Here is a 22368-nt window from a genome sequence, read left to right on the forward strand (position 1 = left end):
AATATTTATCTCTCATTAATATCGTTGAAGGTAGAGGATTTTCTAGTTTTTTATTTTTTAAAAAACTACAAAGTTCATATGATATAAATATCCCGTGAATCATCCAGGTAAAATGTTATAATTTTTATCTTTTAAAATAAAGATATATAGATTTCAGAGCATTAACCAACTTTTATTTCTTGAATTTAAAATTCTTTTAAACTATTTATTATCTTAAATTATTTAATATATTTTTTATAAATATACTAATTTTATTATTAGAAGGTTTTTAAATCCCTTCGATTGAAATTATTTTTACATATACTCAAACTTTTATCATAAACCTGGAGTTTCTTATATTAAAATCCAGGAGTTTCTTATATTAAAATCCAAGCATTTAAATATATTAATTAACCATCATCTCACATACTAAATAAGTTTTTATTTACGTATCTTCAATTTTAGAAGTTATATGCACTTCTAATATGAATGATGTGGTTTATTAGATTTGGTATAGTCGGTTTGATCGATGAACTTAATCTAAAGTAATTCGGTTTGAAGGTATGAATCATTGTGCACCTGATTCCATAAAAAAACTGAATTGAAGGTTCTCAATAAGATCAGTTGCGTCTAGACCGGTAGCAATGCTCTTCCCCCACACCGATCCCAAATTCTTCCTCGAGTCCCATTACAACCTCAACCTGCCCAGAAGAAGATGTCAATAACAGAACAAAGCAAAAAACAGACTCACTTGTTGCAATGAAAATCTCAAGGAGTGCCGTGTCGAGAGAATCAGCTCCAAGCGCAGCAAACTTTGATGCTCCTGTGACTGGAGCATCAGTTGATAGTGCCCAGTCCCACTGCTTCTTCACAATTTCACGCCCTTTGTCCACCGTCTCTGGTTTGGCCTGCACTGGAAAAGAAATCAGCATCAACAAATCATAATTGCTGGTTTGGTTATATCATCACATTGATCCTAAGATAGTCAGCCACATTCCCATTGCAAATCCTGGCCCATCACAAGGGCATCTGCCAGGTAGCAAGAAATCATCAAACTGGTACAGCTTGAGCACTGCTGTGGAAAAGATAAAGAAATCAACCATGTTCTTGTTGCAAGGATGGTATATATATTCGATCATCTAGCACAACACCACTTATGTTTACTGGCTGAACAGCAATGGATGCAAAAAAGGCCTGAAGAATCCTGACCAATGACCATAAAGCAATTTGTAGGGCCCCCATTTTACTCTCTTAAGATTGCAGACAGGATTTGCAAACATGAAGCTGTAATCAAAAGCAGTAGCGTATGTAACAGGATGATTCAAATCGAAACTTTATTTCTCCAAATAAAAAAACTATAACACCAACCGCTAATATTGCGCTTTCTAATTGGTTGCTAATTAATGATTCTCCATAATCTAACATGCCAGAGAACTTCAGTTTTTTATTGCTTGGATATTGGATAATGAATGATTATATGTTTAAGTCAATCTTCTCTTCTTCAAAATTAAGCATCTAGATGGTTAGTGATAGAGGTCTGGATTTCTACAAAAACAAGAATTAATTATTAAAATTTATTTTTTCATCGATTAAACTCCTAATAAAGTTAATTTGATTCATTTAATGTATAGTTAAGTTATTACACCTAATTAAATCATTTCATTGGATCCAAATTAAATCCTGAACATAATTAAACTTTAATTTAGCTCATGATTAAATCAAATTGATCTTTTAAAAATCTAATTATATCATTGGACTTAATTTTTATGCAGATTTATCCAATAATAATTTAATTTGATCTTAAATCTATATTTTTTTAAGTCATAGGTATAATAGAGTACAATTAAACCTCATATTTTTTTAAAATTGTAATTTGATTTTTATGTATTTTTGAAATTCTCTTTGGCCTACTTCCTTCACTCTGTCAGCTTCCTTAAAATATGTAATTTTAGGGAATAACCTAGAAATTGGTTATGATAGCTAGAAAAAAAACAAAAATTATGTGTGGAATGGCTTTTGTCCTGTTGATGGCAAAAAAAAAAAAAGTGAAAAATAAAGAGAGAGGAAACGAGAGTGGTTTTCTCAATAGAGATAAGAACAAAATACATGAAGAAATAAAGAAATATAAGAAAGGGAGAGGAAGAGACATTAATGTTGAAAAGGTTTTGCAAAATCACTAAAGGAACTAGAAATGAAAACTAGAGAAAATGAAAACTAGAAATAAAATAGAAAACTAAACATAGAAAATAAAATTTATGAAATCTTACAATTAAATTGTAAAAATGAAATAAAGTCATTAATATAAAGACAGAAAATGATATGTGAAGGTTTTTTAATGAAAAACAAGAATTAATTATTATGATATAATATTAAAGTTTTTATTTTAAATTTTCATAGAATCAATATGATTAAATTCATACTTGTCAATCTTAATTCGGTGGTTGATTTGTCACATGTCTTAATAGATTGAATTTTTTAAAAAATCAATAAATTTCTAATTAAATAAAATTAATTTAGATTTTTTTTTAGATTAATTTTTATTATCTATTATGAAACAAGATTGAACCGACCTAACAAGGTAGATTAAATATAATAAAGTTAAGTATATTCATGAAAAATTATTTTTTTTTTCTCACCAAAATTGTTTTGTCTTATTTTAAAGTTTGTTCAAATAAATACTCAATGGAAGCATTTACGGTGAAACAAACGGAGCTTTAAAGATCCAAAACCCAAAACCATATTGTTTATTAGCGTTCACACTGCGACGAAAAAATAAAAAAGACCCGAAGTTCTCCCTTGCCATGCATCAAGGCTAAGCCAGAAAGAAAGAAAGAAAATCAATGGCAGCTTTCGTGATAAAATCCCTAGTAAGCCAAATCACCGCTAAACACTCACCGTCTGATCATACGTCATCAAGAATCGAAATCAAATCAGCACTGATTTCTGTGAAACGGCGCTGCGGTAGCAAAATTCCAGTCTTGGCGGCTTCAATTCACAGTGAAAACGACCAATCAATCGAGGCGCAGAAGAAGAAGAACGGTAATGCTAAAAACATTCAATCTAATCTCTTGCAGGATGCTGAATACGATGTCGCCTCGAAAGACGCCCATCCAAGTACGGACAGGCAAAGCTTCTAGTGTAATTATTTCTTTTAGATTTTTTTTTAAATTTGAAATTTTAAAATTTTTTATTTAGGGCCATTATCATCTACTCATTTATCAAATTCAGTATCCAATGGGTCTTGCCTTCGCGTTGCTTACCAGGTAAAAAAAATTATTTTTTATTTTGAATGTTGATTTTTTTTAAATAATAATCAATGAATATATTTATTATATAATTGATTAAAATCTTGAGATAAGTAAAATTACTTCTCTGTTCTTATAGGGAGTTCGTGGCGCCTACAGTGAGTCAGCAGCACAAAAGGCGTATCCGAATTGCGAGGCTGTCCCATGCGAGCAATTTGATACTGCTTTTGAAGTGAATTCTTGAACCCTTTTATATATATATATATATATGTATATATATTTAAGTTGGCAGATAAATCATCTACTCATTTATCAAATTCAGTATCCAAGTAAAATGTTCTTTTTTTTCCTCTTAATTTTTTGATGTTCACATTTTTTTAGGAATTTGAGATTGATTAGTTCATAGTCAGTGCATAATGATGCTTTTGGTTGTTGGTTTTCAGGGATTAATGAAGGTTTTTATGGTTTCTTGTGTCTTGTTCTGGAGATAAGATTTATCCTAGTATTTGTTTTTTCAGCTTGAGACGATTGCATGTTTGAGACCCTTTTGATAAAAAGGTGGTAGTAAAATCTGAATAAAAACAAAAATGCTTTCAAAGGCACTCACAGACTGTCATATTTTGAGATTAAGGAGCTATGTAATGTAGGATGACTTTCGATAAGTGTCCCGCAAATGATTTGTGATGTTGGAGAATTCGGAATTTTTAGAAGAAATTAAAGTTTTATGTACAGTGAATAGCAACAGATGTTAATGTGGCCGGAATGCTACACAGAATAGATGGTCCTTTTGTAGGCGTCAAAAGCCCTAGGAAGGAAATAGAAAGTTAAACAGTTAGAGGAAAATATACATAATATGAACTCCTAATTGATATTCATGTTCCTAAAGAAGCTAAGTTTCCCAGGTAGACTAGGTTTACAAGAAATCTCAAAATAAAAATTCAGATTAAAATAATTTATAAATTTCTCTTTGCTTGGCGTCATTACTATTATGGTTTGGCTATATATTCAATGGTTTTCATCGATAAGTCAAGGCTTTGAAATACGTAGGGCCTGTTCGATGGGTCAAAGCGTGTAACCAAACTTTAATAATCAGGTGGAACTGCTTTTTTTTCCCCTTTTAGAATATCAGGTTGTGTCTTTAACCTTTTCGTAACAAATGTTATTTTTGAACATGTTAATGTATTCTAGGATCCTCTGTGAGCTGTGATTTTTCATATCTTCTTTGCTTTGTTTTCTTCGCAGTCAGTTGAAAGATGGCTTGTGGACAGAGCAGTTTTACCGATTGAGAATTCGCTAGGTGGGAGCATTCACAGAAATTATGACCTGTTGCTCCGGCACAGGCTGCATATAGTAGGAGAAGTGAAATATGCTGTTCGCCATTGCTTACTAGCCAATCATGGTGTTAAAGTTGAAGACTTGAAGAGGGTTCTAAGTCATCCGCAGGTATACCATACTTACCTCAGCTCCCTAGTCCACTTTCATGAAGATTAATCCAGTAGTTGTGACGTTTCAGGCTCTTGCTCAATGTGAAAATACATTAACAAAGTTGGGATTGGTCAGAGAAGCAGTGGATGATACCGCTGGTGCAGCAAAGGTAGGCATGAGTTTGGGATTTTGGGAGTTGATTTTCTTCTCTCATGGGTCTTAGAGTTCAACATCTCCTTGTTGTAGCTAAATTCAATATGAAATTGCTTGAATATTTCGTCCTTCTAGCATCTCTAAAAATTCTCTTATCCATCCATGGGACTGCTATGAACGGCTGTTATTAGCTCACCTTAAGGTTCATTGACCAACCCTGTCATGCTCAATTGCATTTTAGACTCGTGTATGTTCATTTAAGGTGAGTTCAACATCCCCTTGCTGTAGCTAAATCAATATGAAATTGCTTGAATATTTTGTCCTTCTAGCATCTCTAAAAATTCTCTCATCCATCCATGGGACTGCTGTGAACCACTGTTATTAGCCCCCCCTAAGGCTCATTGACCAACCCTATCATGCTCAATTGCATTTTAGACTCCTGTCATTTGAAATTGTTGCAAAGTAAGATTTTGTGACCAACTGACTGCCATCCATGACAAGTGGGACAAAATCCAGAAAGGTTTTTTCTGAAATCTCATGCTTATATCTCTCTCTCTCACATCTGTTCTCTCTCTAACCTCCCACTTTTTTCTTGTCTTGTTCTGTTCTTTTCTTCAAAATTTAAGACGTGCACTTTGAATCTTGTATGAAGATCCCCAAACGTGACATTGACCAGTAAGCTTCAAATAGTTTTCCTATTGTTAAGATATTCATCAATACCTTGAACGAAATTTAAAGAGTCTCTGGCTCAGTTTCCTCAAATTGCAACCTACTTGCTATTTAATGTTGGATATGGAGCACAATGTTGCAGCCTGTTGTTATGACTGAGTTGACTTCACTATGATCATGTAGCATGTTGCACTTCAAAAACTAGAAGACACGGGAGCTGTTGCTAGTTCTGCTGCTGCGTCGATCTATGGATTGAATATATTAGCTGAAGATATTCAGGTTTGTATTTGCATACTCTTTTGTGGTGTATGGTCAGAATGTGGCATATACACTGCTTCACTCATAGCTTTCTTCTGATAGGATGATTCTGATAATGTCACACGATTCCTTATACTGGCAAGAGAACCAATAATTCCAGGCACAGATAGGCCTTTCAAGGTGAGTCCCTTCCATGTCGCTAAACCACTGGCTGTTACATTGCTAAACTAGTGTTCTGTTACCTCCTGAAAACAGATTTTTCTAATAAGCTTTGTTTCTTGAGATCCAGACGAGTATAGTTTTTTCATTGGAGGAGGGTCCTGGGGTGCTTTTCAAGGCCCTTGCTGTTTTTGCTCTTCGGCAAATCAACCTTACTAAAGTAATTTTTCTTTTTTCCCTGTGACATATCATCATTGCAAGGCTCAATTTGCAATTATTGTTTTAGGCTGTGTTATTCCTTATTCCTTGGTTCTTGCAACCAGATTGAGAGTCGTCCCTTGCGGAAGCAGCCCTTGAGAGCATCTGATGATGGCAACAGTGGGCTTCCAAAGTAAATTTACTGAGGAACTTATCTTCATTTAAATCCTAGACTGCATATATATATTAGTTGATAATTAGATTCTGCTTCTTCTTCATGCTGTTTTCTATTAATAACAAACCTTTAAAATATTTGGCTCAATTTTTTTATATAATTGCTCTGCAGATACTTTGACTATCTATTTTATGTGGATTTCGAAGCATCAATGGCTGACGAGAATGCTCAGAATGCCCTCAGGCATCTTAAGGTGTGCTTTCTTCTAAAGCCTATTACATAAGTATTTGCCTATAAGTGACTTTAATTGATCTTTCTCTGGCAGGAGTTTGCTACGTTCTTGCGAGTTCTGGGGAGTTATCCGGTGCACACTAGCATGGTGTGAGTGACCTTTTGTTCTGGTAAAGATTGAAGCATTCAAATTATTGATTACTAGATAATTGATGGATTTCGAACACTTTTGTGAGGTTATTATATGAAGAAAACAAGTATACTTAATTTAATTTTCAGAGATTTTCTTCCAATCTTCAAAATCTTGTTTGGCCTCCACATCTGAAATATTGATTATGTGATCCTTAATTCAAATTCTGCTTCAGTAACCTGGCAACGTTCCTCCTCTCCTGTTAATGTAAGAATTAGTTTGGATTAATATCCTCATTATTTAACCCACAGCCTTATCGATGTTCTAATTCGGTTTAGGGATGATCACTATTCAAAATATTTTTTATTTGCCTGAATTTCCCGAACTAATTTTTGTAAAATTCTTTTTAAAATTTTTGGAGAAAGGAAAATTCAGGTAATTCTCCAAATTAATTTTGAAGAAAATTGGGCAAGGGTTCAAAAGTTTCAGGAAAACCTGATTTACATGAAATAAAAAAAATCATTTAAAAATATGAGTAATTTATTACTAGGTTGGAAAAGAAATAAAATACATTGGGCGAAAGGAGACTCAAATTATCTCAAAATATTCAGGTAAATCCGACATACAATTCTGAAAAAATATAATTTGGAGAATCAAAAACTTAATTTATGTCGGAGAAGAATTTGAAAAAAAAAAATCAAAAACAAATTCTGAATTGATGATTTTTTACCTGAATTACTTGAATGGTCACCCCTAATTTGGTTTATTGTTTTATCAAGACCCTGTCTATCTGATGTTCTTGTTAATATCAAATCCAGGCCATCTCTTGTCCCCTATTTACTCTCTGTCACTCGTCTATAATTGCTAGACTAACATCTGGAATGTGTTGCTAGGAGTTCTTTTGAGTGCAGTAGTTTATAACCAGTGTTAAGATACATCCATGTTTCTTAAACTGCGTCGGAGTTATGGTGTTCTCATACTTGTTTTGTGTTCACTCAAAACTTTGAGCTTTTATTTTGATACTCATCTCTCCATGCTGCTGATGCAGGGATGTGGAAGAAACACTACAGTGATAAGAACGGAAGCTTGGGCCATTTTCCCTATTCTGGATATGGCCTGACATTTATGCATGCAATGTGCTGATGCTATTAGAGTGCCTGGCCAATATCCAATTTCATTGAATTTTTTGTTGCATTTTCTATATATTCACGTAACTATTAGGAACTAGTTTAGGCATTCTTTCATAGCAAGTTTTTCTTTGGTCACACATGTACACTCTGTGAAACATGGAACTCGTGAGCTGGGGTAACAGCAATGGTTTTTAACTATACAAGTGTTACAAGTCTTTCGTGAAATCAGGGTAATCCATGTAGATAAGTAGATGGTTTTTGTAGACTTTGGTTGGGATTTGCAACAAACTGTACCTTTTAATTGTGAAGGACATGATGGAGAACTCATGGATGGACTGGTCGGCTTGCAGCTTCCACGAGCTGCTCGTTTCCATTCAAGGGGTTTGGTGCTGGAACAGCTTGGTTTCATGGTTCGTTTCTAACAGAAACTCGGAGGTATTTTGGTGCGTATTGTGAGCTTTGGGACCCAAGTTGGTTTCAAACCCCATGTTGCAGATTACTGTAACTTGTACCTGTGGTGGATCATCCCATCAAATTCAATGGCCGAGTGTGCAGTGGGTGCTGTGGGTTCTTAGTACATGTCTCAGCTAAGAAGACTTAGAACAAAAGAATGAATTGTGCACAGGTAGAAGTTCTCAAGGCAGTCTAACTACCAGGTTTTTCACTCCTTCAACTAAATTTTCTATTTATATGTGCTGGCTATGTTCTCGGTCTTTCTTTTTGTGATTTGTTAAGACAACTAGAAGGAAACCTCCACTTGGTCAAAGTCGAAGTGGTCCAGCCTTCCCAGGTTGCTCGAGAGGCTAGTCGCAAGGTCATTTGAGTAACAGAATTATTATTCCAAATTGTCAATTTCCACTTTCGAAATCTAACCACAATTGATTAATATATTCAAACAACTACAACGTTTGTTAAATGGCAAGTAAGATGTTTAAAGCATGGCAATAAACTTCAATTCAGCCAAAGCAAATGGAAGAGAAACACGAATTGGAATTTTATTCGACATAATTTATAATAAGTGTTTTGTTTATTTGAAAATGTATTAAAATAATATTTTTTATTATTTTTTTAAAAAATGTTTTTTTAATATAAAAATATCAAAACAATTAAAAAATAATTTGAAACTAAAATAAATATAATTTTTTAAAAAATACAATTCAACTGTAATGACAAATAAAATTTAAATCACCCTTGAATAACCTAGATATTTAGAGGTATGAAATCGGAAAGCAACAATACAACCGGCAAGCAAGCTACTGCCCACATGCCATGACTTTCTATTACTACCTACAATTACAGCCTAGAAATTAAGAGATTCTATGAGGAAGTCTAGAGCGTGGATATTAAATCCGGCTCAACTTATCGACTTGTGATTAAAACTTGGATTCCTTTTATAGATGCTTAGCTTGAGCCGGGTTTCACAGTAATTAAGGGAGTTGATTCATGTGAATCAATTAAGTTGACTAATGACTGGGTCAAAAATTAATTGATCTTTTTATTTTATTTTAAAATATTATTATTTTAATTTAAAAAATAATAATTTGATTAATTTACCCAATACCTTTAAGTCGACCTCTAGATCGAGTCTAACAACCATGGTTTGTAGTTTGATATAATGTAGGCTCCTTTTTCTTCTATTGCAATGGTCCTTGTATACTTCTAACTATTTGATTGCCCTAACTGGTCCTCCATGATCTCCTTCTCTAGCTGTAAATTGTAAGCTATCTTTCAAATTTCATTTCTTTCTGCCTCCCGGTAGTGGAATCAGTCACATGTCCAGATTTGATTTCCAAACTCAAGGAGACAGATTCCTTGAAAGGAAATAAAACTGAAGTTTGATCCCAAAATCCAATCTCCAATTCAGATTCTAGCTCTTAGGGCCCAAACCCCGACGGACCAAGTTGAGGGTGGAAATTATCATATATGTGCAACAATATGTGTGCAGGAACGGTCCAACCTCGAAGAGAAAATCTGCACCTGTAGTTTCTAGCTTAAACATGGAGACTGTAAAATTTGTTGCACTGAACTAGAGTGTGCCGTCATTAATGTTCTAAAAGAGGACTACTTTGAGCACATTATTCCTCTAATGGCACTGCCGGATGGTTCCATGGCTAGCTATTTTAGCAGAGGCAAGTTAGTAATACAGCAGGTTACTTCTCCAGCTGTTCTCCACAGAGATGACGCATTATCCTACCACTGTGCTGAGAAGGACAACCGTGATTGTGCTGGTGATCATGACTGCATTTCCATGCAAGCGAGTGTGGCCTGACCTGGTGAACTGCAAGAAAGAATCACAATAAAATTATCATTTAGATGAGCAAGTATTGTAACAAAAAAATCTCCCAGGGGAAATCCTGATAACTGTGTCCTGTTGGCTATTCTTTGAACAAGTTTTTGTACACTGTTGGTCTATAGCAGGAACGTTAACTACTCAGTGCACTGCACCAATGGTAGAGATGAACAAACGAAACCGGTGCCCAGGCTCATAGCTGAAATATATTTAACTTATTTGTGTTTAACAACAAGAAGGAAAGCCCTATCATCACAGAACAGAAGGAAAAAACAAATCAAATCGGAAAAGAAAGCCTTTCGATCTTTTTTTCCTGATTTCAAGTAAGAGCCATAGAAACAGCAAATAGTGAAGACAAAATTGTTTCAGCTTTTATGCTACGATCTTGGAATGTATTTGCGTGGTAACTAATATCCCATTTTATTTTTAACCTCACCTATCACTTACAACCTTCCATTTCTCAATGTTCAAGGCATCCATGCCAACATAGAGGAAGAAGAAGACCTCAGCAACAAACGCCAAGTAGCAAAAGCATGCCTGAAATGGTCGAGGAGAACCGCGATATAAGTAATGTGATAGCTACAGCAGAATTGGAAGTGAGAAACAGAATGAAAGAGATTTTGATTGAATTGCCAAAACACATTTCAGGAGATGTAACTCAGCAGACTTTGTTGTTATCCTTGAACTTTCAGCAACATTATACCATGTGCAGTGAGGCATAACAATCCCACAAAAGAATACAGTTAGAATGGCGGAAAAACCAATATTTCTTGCATCACATGAGCTATCATGGAATTATGTAAACATGAAACAAACTTGAGGACATCATGAAAAGAAGTAAAACTACAATATTGGCAACAATCTGGAGATGAACTCAGATCTCATTCACTTGCAATTGAGCTGCTGTTGTTGATACTTTTTACAGCCCTAAACTTCTGTCTGTCATTGGAACCTGCCGAAGTAAAGCTTTTTGATAATGTCTGCGCTAAGTAGTCCAGTCTGCGGGAGCCAAAAAAGCATGATATGCTTGAGATAAACAAATAGAGAAAGCTTCCTATACAGAGAGGGACAGAGTTACTAGAACTCCCAATATGGTGCTTGAGTTGATGAGAGATAGATCAGAGCTCTGGACTCCATGGAAGAACCTGGAGCGTAAAGGCGTCTCATCCTGGTTAAGAACCTGCAACAGAACAATTTTAAGCACTCTAATCACTTTTTTCGAAGTGAATTGCTTCAAAAGTTGTAATTTTACCATATCTTCACCAGGAGTATTGTCACAACCCGAATCTTTGATCTGTGTAATAAGAATATCACATCTACATTTAGTGTTAAGTTTCAGAATATATATCTATATTTCAACGTGTTAAAACCAATAAAATTAAATAACACTTCAAAAAAATTCATCATAAATAAAACAAAATAAATAATTTATAATTATTTTTAAATTATTAAAATTCAAACTTAATTAAAATAATGTAATAATAAAGTGTTAGACATCTAACCAAAAACTAAAAAGAAAGTATCATACAACAAGCAAGTAAGAATATTAAAAAAAATTCATTTATTAATAAAAACTAAAAACCTGGAATAATATTAAAAAAAAATAGAGAAGTAAGTTAGGCAACTTAATAAGAGAATAATATTTAATATATATCACATCTACATTTAGTGTTAAGTTTCAGAATATATATATATATATATATATATATATATATATTTCAATATGTTAAAACTAATAAAATTAAATAACACTTTAAAAAAATTCTCATCATAAATAAAACAAAATAAATAATTTATAATTATTTTTATATTATTAAAATCCAAATTTAATTAAAATAGTATAATAGTAAAGTGTTAAATATCAAATTAAAAACTAAAAATAAAATCTCGTAAAACAAGCAAGTAAGAATATTCACTAAAGTTCATTTGCTAATAAAAATTAAAAAATCTAAAATAATATTAAAAAAATAAAGAAGTAAGTTCAACCAACTAACTCAATAAAAAAATAATATTTAATATATATCTTATATATTAATAGTTTGTAAATTACAATATAATATTTTACAGCACCTTTCATGATGATTGAAATATAAATTTTAAGAAAATAAAAATTTATTTAAAAATTACTAGAGAGATATATTTATTTTATGTTTTCATTTTGATTTTTTTAATCAAATTATTTGTTATTTTTGTTTTTTGTTTTTTTAAATCAAATCAATACACAAACTTTGTGTGTGTAGATAGATTGATCATAAGTCTAGAATAGTATTTAGTGTAGTAATAGTTATTTTTGAAAATATTTTTAATTTAAAAATATATTAATGAAAATAAAATTTTTAAAAATAATTTTTTATATTAATATATTAAAATAATTTAAGAAATATAAAAAATTAATTTCAAGTAAAAATAAATAAATAATATTTAAAAAAATAACGAAACGTGATTTCTACGTATAAAAATTCAACTTGAAAAGTTTTTTATATCAATTTTTTTTTTAATTTTATTATCAGATATTTTTACATGTTTCCCATGCTGTTTTTAAATTAACCAAGTTGAATGCTAAATAACAGTACTTAAATAATTCTCAATCCGCAGCAGAGCGCAGGACTACTTGTGTTTAACTAATCAAAGACAGTAATGGAATGCTGACGTTTTTTATCGTTCGTCACTCTGTTGAAGTCTTCTGGCTCTCATTGGATATCGGTTACAAAAAATATCAGACTAGAATGCTCTTCTAAAATCACAGATTGTCATCTCCTCCTCCTCTCAGAGAGGAGAGAGGAACAGCAAAAGAAAATATAAAGAGCGTGCTTTTAAATTAACAAGAGACGTGTATATTCCCTCTGTGTTTAGGGTTTCTACTCTCTCACTTTTCTTCTTCTGTAATCAATCTCTATTACCTGTACTTGCATTTTCGAGACCCACACATTCCTTTTTTTAATATAGAAAATTCGCTGATTTCTCTTCGAATTAAAGGTTATCTCATCGGTTAATTGTCTCTGCAGATTCGAGGTGAGTTTCTTTTCGAACCCTGATTTTATTTCATCAGGCGTTTTCTTGAAATTAAATTTACGAATGCGATAATCAGGGTTGTGGAAATCAGATATGTAGGGGTTTTGTGGTACGTTATGGACGAATGGTTTCAATTTATGTGATCTTGCAATGTGTGTTTTTTGCACTCTAAGCTCTAATATGTGCTTTGTTTCGCAATTAATCTGGCCGAAGCCTATATTTGTTATCTTAAAGAAGTTAGATTATTTCTTAGTTTGTTATTGTGCAATTTTGTGGTTTTTTTTTTTTGCAATGTAGGTAGAGATGAGTGAGTGCCTTTGTAAATGTGTAATCATTTCAATGGTTTTCGTTGATATATGTTATTAATTGAAGTGTATAGATACATAAATTGTATTTTAGGATCAATGGTATGCTCAATTGGAAATGGGAGAATGGCAGTCATGGCTAGGCTTCTGGTGGCTGGGAGTTTGTCACAAAATATTGCAGGTAATCATTAGTGGTTAGTTCCATAATGTACTTCCATGAAGAAATTAACTTGTAATAGTAAATGGAATTAAATTTATATGTTAGGTGATATTTCATTTGCGCTTTTACTTTCCATTAAAGCTTCTTCTATTCATATCGGCTTAAATGTTTTGTAGAGGAGGTTAGCCAGCAGAAATTTGTCACTCGATATATTTGTAGAGAATTACATGAATCGGATGAACCAAATTTACTTGATGAAGAAGGTAAACTCCTAGCACTGCATTTATGTGGGGAAATCCCTGCCAATTTTTTCTTTCTCTGCAGGGGGTACTAAGAATGTACATGGCATGCCAAATTAGGGATGTGCACAGTTTATGACCGTTTTGCATTGTCAAGTCTTGGTTGTGATGTTCTTCATTGATTTCCTGGTCAAATTCGTTGTTTTTCCATTGCACTCAATTTCGTTGTTATTTGATCATTTCTTTTTGCAGACATGCATGTTTTTGGTTTGATGCCTATGACTGACCCTTTGGACCTGGTAAGGTTTGGCATTTTGAACTTTTTAATGTTTATTTAACTATATTCTAGCTCATTGATTCTCCTTTCACATGCAATATACTGTTAATCCTTTGGTGTGCTTATGATATTTCTAAATTATTTTTCCTACCCTGTAATATCATTGTGAAGGTATGTTGCAATGCTTGTAAGAAGCCAGTGATGGCTAGCCAATACGCAGCCCATGCAGGTTTTGAGGTTTTCCCTTTTCAGTTTTTTCCTTTCCGCTTTCTTTCTTTCTAATTCTTGTAGCAGTTATAACACATGTGTGTTGACATATCTTATGTTTCAAATATTAGAGCTACATGGAATGGATAAAAACATTTTAAAATGGTTGAAAAACACGAGAAACAATGACGTGGAATTTTTGTTTTGTTTTTAGGAATGATGTTGGCAAGTGTTTTTGTTTAATCAGGACCACTAAGTGCTTCATTCTTTCACTGTATTGATCATTGATATGGTTGTTGGATCATGCTGCTTGACAATATTTGCTGGTACAGATAATAATATGAAGTCATGAGCACCATAGACCAAGTATTAGTGTCTTGATCGTCTTGGCACCTTTCAGTTATCAACATTATCTCCTCCATAATGCGCTAGATGTGAGCATTATCAGTGTTTATCCCAATTTAAAATAAAAAAAATTATACTGCGTTGCTTGATTTGCACAAATGCAAGTTAGGACTCACTTTGGAGTCCATGTAGGCACTTTCCTCAATACTCCAAATAGCAATGAGTTTGTAACATGTTTCTTTACTTGGCTGAGTGGCTTAATCAGGGTGTAACATGTTTGTCATTGACATCAGATGATTAAATATCACAATCTCTGAATAGGTTTTTATTTGTGGTCTCTTCCAGATAGGTGCTAGTCAACTTGAAAATAGTACTTTGGTCCAAACTGATGGTGCTAGCCAGCTGTTGTTTATTCTTGATGGGATGAATGTGTACTTTTAGGCATAGTTATGAACCCGGCTCGGCCTAGTAGGTTGACCTGGGACCTGAGTAGCTCAGGGCTATGGTCGGGTTTCAAATAGGTGAAATCCAGAATTGCAATTGGCCAAGTCAAGCCCGGGTGATCCGGCATGACCCGGGTGAGACTAATATATATATATATATATATATATATATATATATATATCCAAAAAATATATAATTAACTTATGAATACTCAGCCTCATATTTTTTTATAGCCTACATTCACATGAAATGTTTCTTAACTTTTTCACGTGGGATACCTATATATATGGTCTGCTTTCACATGAAATGTTTCTTAACTTTTCCATGTGAAATATTAAAATCTCAAACTTTTTTAAAAAAACTTTTCTTGAGTCAATCTGTGTGACCCGGGACCCGGATCCTTGGACAGGTCAACCCCCGGGCCGAGTTTAATAACTATACTTTTAGGAGTAACTGTTTCTTCATACCAGTACATATGTGTTATGGGGTAATTGATTGCCTACCTTCAATAGTTAGGTATAACCCTTCAAGTTTGGCGGTGCTAGTTCTTAACTGACTTAGGTTTCTTTCTCCTTGTATTCTTTTCAGAGCTTTGCAGGCTTTTAAACTCTGCTGAAGAATTGACCTTGGAGCTTGATGGCGGCACAGGATGCAGGAAACCTCCAAGGAAGGAGAGGAAAAAGTTATTAACTGCCTATTCTAGTATCCTTTGTTTTATTATTCTTTTATTTTAAGACCTCAAAGTCAGTTTAAATCCGTATCTGGGGTTCATTCAGATGACTTTTTTTAATCTGGGGGTTGGGAGAACGCGGGGGTGGGGAGGGGGTTGTTGATATGCAAAGAGATGGTGGTTTTTCTCGTTGATTGTTACAGATATGAACAAAGTTTGGTGCTTTGAGTTTTGCGGATGGTGTTACTCTTATTTCATTTTTTTATACAGGGTAATAGTTTAGTTCTTAACTTTGTTTAGACCAAGCTACATCAGTTGGGGAACGAGAAAGGTCTGAATCCATAGTTGCAGATGATTCTGTTGCATCAGAATCGCATTTGGATGGGCAACCTAGAGTGCCTTCTTGCTTCTCCCTGGATAAAAAAAGTAAGTTATCTTTGCTCTAAATTCTGTCTTTATTTAATCTCTTCCCTTGCATATTTTATATAGAAAATCAAAGGGTAATCTTTTTGAGTATATGTTCTTTCAGCTGTTAAGTAATTTGGGCATCGTTAACAGTCCTTGGTTAGCTGATAAGTTCTGTTTTAAGTTTTAGCTTGTACAACAGTCTTTGATACTTAAAATAGCGTAGGACTGACATCTGGCTGTACAAGCTTGGAGGCCCTGGGCTGAAAAAAATTACCTTCTCTTGCATTCTTTCACAGACATTGGTCTGGGTTAACCTTGCTTTGGCCAAAGACCAGATAGGTTTGTTAGGTTTAAGGTAAGCACAGGCTACATAATCCTTGCTTGAACGAATCAAAGAATTTATCAGAAGGCAGAAACAGGGGATTCTATCGACGGGGCAAAAGCTTATTCAATAGCAGGGGATTTGAGGCTGCTCATCCCACTTCTTTCCTTCTTTTGAGTTGCCCTGTCCAGGTCTTATTGTGAAACAAAAAAGCCACCCCACCACAGCAATCCATTGTTTGAGGTGAACAAGTCCAAGGCTTTGGTCGTGAGCAAATGAGGGACCTACTAAGCAGTTCAATCCCTGTCATTTGCCCAGAAGGAGATATTCAAAAAGTTTCTTGCTTGTGTCCACCATCAAGAAAGAAAAATCTTTCTAAATTACTTCTAGTCACATCTCTTGGTTGGCATGTGAATGATTTCACATTCTCTAGAGTTGGGACAGTTGTTGGCCTCTTAATTTTAATTTTTGAGTCAGACCTGATATTTCCTTCTTTATTGCTCTACATTCAAACTATGAAAAATGGCTTTGCTGAGTTCTGTGACAAAACTTGATGTGAATTTATATTACTGTGGACTGCATTCTTGTTTCAATCTGTAACATTTTTCTTCTTCCAGGAAATTTTCTTGTTGTGTTGCACCTACCTTGGTTAGTGGCCAGTCTTTGTTGAAATTGTGCTAAAAACTGGATGTGCTCCTTCATCTTTGACACAAGATTCTGTGTTCCATCTATTCCTGTCTGTACTGGGTCTAATTGCTAACCTTTGACGTAACTGCTGCTCAGTGCTTACGTGGTACTTTATTTGCATTAATCAATAAGATTACTTTGTACAGTGCTCAATCATGGAATTATTGTTATTTGGTATAAAGTCCATCAGCATTCGTTTGTTTGAAGACTATAGGTGTATTTTCTTATTTTCAGTTATCTGTGTCTCTGTAAAAGGTTGTGTGATTTCTTTTGTGAGAGTGGATAAAAGTCCTGTAATTACTTTTTTTAAGAGAGAAATCTGATAGTCCTCCCCTTTCTCCTCCATGAGATGCAAGATCTTTGGGTGAAACTTCTCTCTTGGGTAGTCTGATTGCATTCTGTAGTGCTGGTTCTTGAGAATGGGTTAGTGAAGAAAGAACTTGGTAGATATGATCTGGAAACCACTCCTTTTCTACCAAGTTGCATCCCAGTGCTTTTCCTTCAAACAGAGGCTCTCTTGTATGATACTTTTGTAATAAAATTAATGAACCTAAGCTAGCTAGATTCACTTATTTTTCCTTACAAGGAATTCAACGCACTCCACCATGGATATTGTGGCAAAAGTCCTATATGGATGAGACAATGGTGGTTCTTCAGTCAAGTTGGATTATCCTTTTGTTGTTATTACATTGAAATCTTAAGAGTGATGTTTTAATCTTGCTTCCTCCACAGAGGTTTGTGTTTGCAATAGACACGTATACACACTATCCTGTTTGAATTTATTTGATTTCTTGCTTTCCTTTGTTCGTTAGGAAATTCTGCTTCCGTAGATGTTGCATCAATGATGGATGGTGAAGGAGTGATTCCTGGGAATACAGACTACTCAGCATGTGCAATGCCACCTCCAACAAAACGCTATAAATTGTATGCTTTCTTTGTTATTTATGGCATGTGATTGCTTTAAATAGTGTTATCTGCATATCTTCATGCATCTTAAATATTGTCCATTATACAGTATGAATTTTGAATATCATATTCTGCGTTGGCTTTCTCATTATTTTTTATTAATCTCCTTTCATCCTCTTTGTTGCCATTGCACTTATGTGCAATCATGTTCTCATATTATGCTGTCATGCTTAGAGACTTTTGTTTAGGGAATAGTGGTTACTAATTTTCTCAGAATTTGTATTGCCGAATAATTAAAAGGGTAGTGAGTTTTAGTGGCTATACAATTATCTCTGGGTTCCTTTTCCATGCACCTTTATTCTGTACCTAAATGATAATGTGTCTAATCATGTTATTAGGTCAATACTTTTATTTTGCCCCTCAATCGAGAGTGCTTCTTTACTGAGTGCCCAAGTTGAGAGTGATGTGAAATTCAGACCCAATATTCTGTCAAAAATATTCAAGCATCTATATTAAACCATCCTCTGTGCCAGCTACCTATGACAATCTTGTGAACTTTGATGCTGGTTTCAATTCCATGATCCATTGTTTTTTGTTTGTGTAGCCTATCAACTGAGCACCGACTTCTATCAGATGATCCAGAAACAGCTTCTGGCTTAGCAAAAGTTACTAGCACTGTGGATCCATTTACCTGTAAGGCTAGATTTATTTTTCACTAACTTGTTCTCCTCTCTCTCTCCAATCACGAAACAAAACCACCCTTTTCTTTTGAAATTGTACTTTCAAAGAAATTTTGGCCTGACCATTGCACCTTCTTTGCACTCTAGTTACTGATTTTTCATACACTTGCTGTTCCCTGTCCATGTGAAGTTTGCGTCTGTCCAAGATATCTGGCAGGCTTGTCAATAAATGTGACTTTAGATTTTTTCAGTCTAATTTTTTTGGTACCAAATACATATTTTAGACAAGTTGAATATCTATTTCTTTCCCTTACACCAGAGGAAAAGGAGTAGAGCAGAATGGAAACAAAGAATCTTAAATCTTTCAACATTCAATTTACAACCAGAAAATGGAGTGTGGGATAGGTGGAAAAATTAGTTTATTGACATTCAAAACAGTGTTTTTATTTCCAACATGCCATCAATGATAACCATGCATTCACTTAGATGTTCATAACTCACCTGAGATGATCGGCCTGGATGTTTGTGCTGCTGTTGAATACATGATGTACTCAAGAAGATGTGTTTTTCATCTATTGTCCTCGGGGAGATTTTCAAGCACGATCAAATTCAGGAAATGACATGCCTAATGATTATGCTCATCTCTAAATACCATGGGAGAGCCCATTAGCATTGCATGTGTACAAAAAAAGTATTCTTTTGTTGCATTTAGTGACCATCTTCTCTGTAACTTTTCTGTGAAGTTATCTGAACCTCTTTTTATTCTTCACTTTGGATTCTCTGCTTTCTCAATATTGGATAATGATCTGTGGTTTTAAATCAGACATTCCAGTTCCCCTTGCTACCAAGGTTTATTACTCTCAAAGAAACACTCATCTACGGTCAGCAGTCGCTTATCTGCACCATGCAGCATCTTCCGAGGGGCTTCAGAATAACATGATGAGTTCAGGAATATCACAGGAAAGCATAATGCAACTACAGGCTTTGTCTCAGAGGGGTTCTTTCGATGCACAAACAGATTGCCTGACCAAAGAAAAGGTTTGTGTATGTATTGTTTCTTACTTTTGATGGCTCAACTTTTATTTGGCTGTTGTAAAGGGTCTTGTCTTCAAAATATAAGAGAAATGAGAGAATTGAGCTAGATTTTTACTTGCCAGTGCGCACGCATCATAGAGTTATTGATTTCTGAATTGTTGAAACCTACATTTTAATTTTTACATCTAGTGTTGTACTGAAGGTCAAGTTATATGAATGGAACCTGTAGTTTCATGCTAGAACTGGCGTTCAAGAAATTCATTTTGCTTCCGGATGCTTCAAGTTGCACACTCTGGAAGTTTTTCATGCCTTGACTTTAATAACTTTTCATAGCATTAGTTGCCAAATTATATTTTTGTTTAAATTATACCTTTTCACACTGCTGTGTTAACATAAATTATATAATTGGAAGCTACTGACTTAATCCGTGTAAGGCAGAGAGATCCTTCTGTGCATCAACCAGATCAAATTCTCGCACGAAGCTCAGAGACGTGTGTGGATAAATCTGGAGGATGTCCACCATTGACTAACTTCTCAAATCAGTGTCCTGTTGATAACATTCAAATACCCCAGACTGCTTCAATTGGAATGCTCAGAAGCAAATATCTTCCAAAGCCATATTCTTTTGCAGGAAAGCCAGGTAGTCTACTAATTTCTTCTACTGTTACAAGCTTCATGTTTTTGAATCAGCTACTGACTAGGCATGATCTCAGTTAGTAAAATGGAAAGTTATAGACAATTTCGTAAAAATTGCTAATCATAATTGAGCTTATTAATTAGTAGTCTGGCGTTTGTGTTCATGAATTATCACTGCATTAAAGCTGCAACTGTTTTTCAAGTTGTACGAATTTTTTATTTTCAGTGTTTAAGATTGTCTTGTTGTGCTATCATTACCATTGCAATGATGCTCACTTTGTCCCATGCATGTTTATATTTGTTTTCTCATTTCCTTTTCTATTCAACTGCCTGTAAAGTCCAAAGAAGATGGAGATAAAATTATCTACCTGGTGACAACTCTGTTTTTGCAGGTCAATCACTTGGAACGATGCGGCAACCAAGTGGAACTGTCCCTGTTTTGTAGAAGCCCATGCGGGAATTTTGGCTAGGCAAATATGTATTTAATACCAAATGTGAGGTTAGGATCCCTTTTTGAAACCACAAGCAAATCACCGCAATTGTTCATTCTAGCCTTCTGTGTCATATTTGACATCTGACTACTGTTTATACTTGAATAGAATTTTTTTAAAAAAAAAAAATCTTCATAGTCACAGTTGTAGACTTGAAGTGCCTTGATAGTGCAAATTCACGTTGTTTCCTTAATCTTGGTCCTCCTGGATGTTTTTCACCTTGTGATGATGATTTTGTTCGTTTCTCTGAATCTCCTGAGTTTTCATGAGATCAAATGTTGCAACTACATGTGCTTATCTGCGTTCCAAGATCCTGATGAGAGATGCTTGTAGTTATCCAATCAGTGCCGTGTGAAATGAGGAGCCGCAAATTGTGTCCTGCCAGGAAATTCTTCTCGTGTCGACAGTAAGTGATACAAGTAGTGATCGCAAATTGACTTTTGAATCATCTTCTAACTTGCTTCCCGGAATTCATCATATCTGATTTTTTTTTTTTTTTGGGGGGGGGGGGGGGGATGGGGTTGATTTACAGTTAATAGTTTTAAAATTGACATTTTGTTACTGTACTACTCCACATCACACTCGAATGCAAAAAGACGTCGTTTTCGTGATGGCTATTGGGAGCATGGTGATGGGGAGGGGGCACTTGTTGCCTCAATTCAAAGAGAAATGAAGGAGTTTCTAACGAGCAGGATGCGGTAAGTTGATTCCAGCATACGCTTATGATGGAGATGCAGTAGCAATGGACTAATTGCGATTAGGGAGAGATTTGGACAGCCTTGTGGATTTTCTGTGGGTAATTAGTAGTCTTAAGCCTTGCATAATTGTCAAGTATTTTCTTGTTCACTATAAAATATCTGCTCATATTGATAGTGTGGCTGGCCACCATGGCCTACCACATCGCTGCAACTGGATGAATCATTGTCTTTTATGGAAGACTTTATCATCCGATGATGACGAAGATAGCTACTTCGCACACCAAAAGTTCTCTTTCTAGGTGAATTGCCCCCTTTTCCACCCATAAGCTAGAAAACCTTGTAATTTATGTGGAATAATAATAATAATAATAATAATAATAATAATAAACCTTGATAATGTCGTGCCCTATATAAAAAATATCGCACCTTGGAGATTAATATCCTGCCAACCCTGACACGCACTGGCCTCATGCATGTTGCCATGTACTTGAGCAATTATGTGAAGGGTGGGCAAGGGAAGATGCACATGCTGGAGGTTGCTTTCAGCCTTTTTGATTCTCATATTGTTAATGTGTTCTAAAAGCCTCCAATTATTCTCCTCCTACAGCGACATTTTAACAGTAGAAAGAAAGAAGTCGTGTGCTATTAGGAAAAAGAAAAGCAAACCTATGCTCTAAGGACCGTGAATGAATTATATAATGAATGGATCTTCCCAGATGGACCTCTGTGATTATATTGATGATATGTTTACCATTGGTGGGCAGCTTCCAAAAACTGTCATGTCTCCATAAAATTAAAATATTT

The 22368-nt window shown here is 34.5% G+C and overlaps 2 protein-coding genes across 6 annotated transcripts; both read left to right on the forward strand.

Moving 5' to 3' along the window:
* Positions 1 to 2681: 2681 nt before the first annotated feature.
* Positions 2682 to 7977, forward strand: LOC133704049 (arogenate dehydratase 2-like). 3 transcript variants are annotated; one of them, XM_062128782.1, is made up of 12 exons: positions 2682 to 3093; positions 3208 to 3242; positions 3364 to 3456; positions 4467 to 4667; positions 4738 to 4818; positions 5655 to 5750; positions 5832 to 5909; positions 6019 to 6108; positions 6212 to 6279; positions 6433 to 6514; positions 6587 to 6662; positions 7671 to 7977. In XM_062128782.1, the coding sequence occupies exons 1-11, from the start codon at positions 2820 to 2822 to the stop codon at positions 6644 to 6646; spliced, it is 1158 nt and encodes a 385-aa protein (XP_061984766.1). In that variant the 5' UTR covers positions 2682 to 2819; the 3' UTR covers positions 6647 to 6662; positions 7671 to 7977. The 3 variants fall into 3 exon arrangements, with proteins under 3 accessions (XP_061984766.1, XP_061984765.1, XP_061984767.1); XM_062128781.1 differs by having other exon boundaries at positions 2683 to 3093; positions 3175 to 3242; XM_062128783.1 differs by having other exon boundaries at positions 2683 to 3018; positions 3175 to 3242.
* A 4657-nt stretch (positions 7978 to 12634) lies between these two features.
* Positions 12635 to 21850, forward strand: LOC133706072 (uncharacterized). 3 transcript variants are annotated; one of them, XM_062131596.1, is made up of 13 exons: positions 12640 to 13054; positions 13434 to 13540; positions 13696 to 13782; positions 14011 to 14057; positions 14207 to 14264; positions 15620 to 15733; positions 16002 to 16127; positions 17931 to 18042; positions 18629 to 18717; positions 19528 to 19742; positions 20178 to 20379; positions 20768 to 21272; positions 21399 to 21850. In XM_062131596.1, exons 2-12 carry the CDS (start codon positions 13459 to 13461, stop codon positions 20818 to 20820), a joined length of 1185 nt encoding a protein of 394 aa, XP_061987580.1. In that variant the 5' UTR covers positions 12640 to 13054; positions 13434 to 13458; the 3' UTR covers positions 20821 to 21272; positions 21399 to 21850. The 3 variants fall into 3 exon arrangements, with proteins under 3 accessions (XP_061987581.1, XP_061987580.1, XP_061987579.1); XM_062131595.1 differs by having other exon boundaries at positions 13454 to 13540; XM_062131597.1 differs by lacking the exons at positions 20768 to 21272; positions 21399 to 21850 and having other exon boundaries at positions 12635 to 13054; positions 13454 to 13540; positions 20174 to 20353.
* Positions 21851 to 22368: the final 518 nt, after the last annotated feature.

The sequence above is a fragment of the Populus nigra genome, chromosome 10, assembly GCF_951802175.1.
Source record: "Populus nigra chromosome 10, ddPopNigr1.1, whole genome shotgun sequence".
NCBI lineage: Eukaryota > Viridiplantae > Streptophyta > Magnoliopsida > Malpighiales > Salicaceae > Populus > Populus nigra.

What these genes read in the sequence shown, in the direction of transcription:
- LOC133704049 (XM_062128781.1), top strand. Translation starts at nt 2,820, where the DNA reads ATGGCAGCTTTCGTGATAAAATCCCTAGTAAGCCAAATCACCGCTAAA. An exon ending in GCCTTCGCGTTGCTTACCAG is followed by an intron (nt 3,243 to 3,363) that starts GTAAAAAAAATT and finishes CTGTTCTTATAG; the next exon opens with GGAGTTCGTGGCGCCTACAG. An exon ending in ATACCGCTGGTGCAGCAAAG is followed by an intron (nt 4,819 to 5,654) that starts GTAGGCATGAGT and finishes ATGATCATGTAG; the next exon opens with CATGTTGCACTTCAAAAACT.
- LOC133706072 (XM_062131596.1), top strand. Translation starts at nt 13,459, where the DNA reads ATGGTATGCTCAATTGGAAATGGGAGAATGGCAGTCATGGCTAGGCTT. An exon ending in TTTGTCACAAAATATTGCAG is followed by an intron (nt 13,541 to 13,695) that starts GTAATCATTAGT and finishes AATGTTTTGTAG; the next exon opens with AGGAGGTTAGCCAGCAGAAA. An exon ending in CCAACAAAACGCTATAAATT is followed by an intron (nt 18,043 to 18,628) that starts GTATGCTTTCTT and finishes TTGTTTGTGTAG; the next exon opens with CCTATCAACTGAGCACCGAC.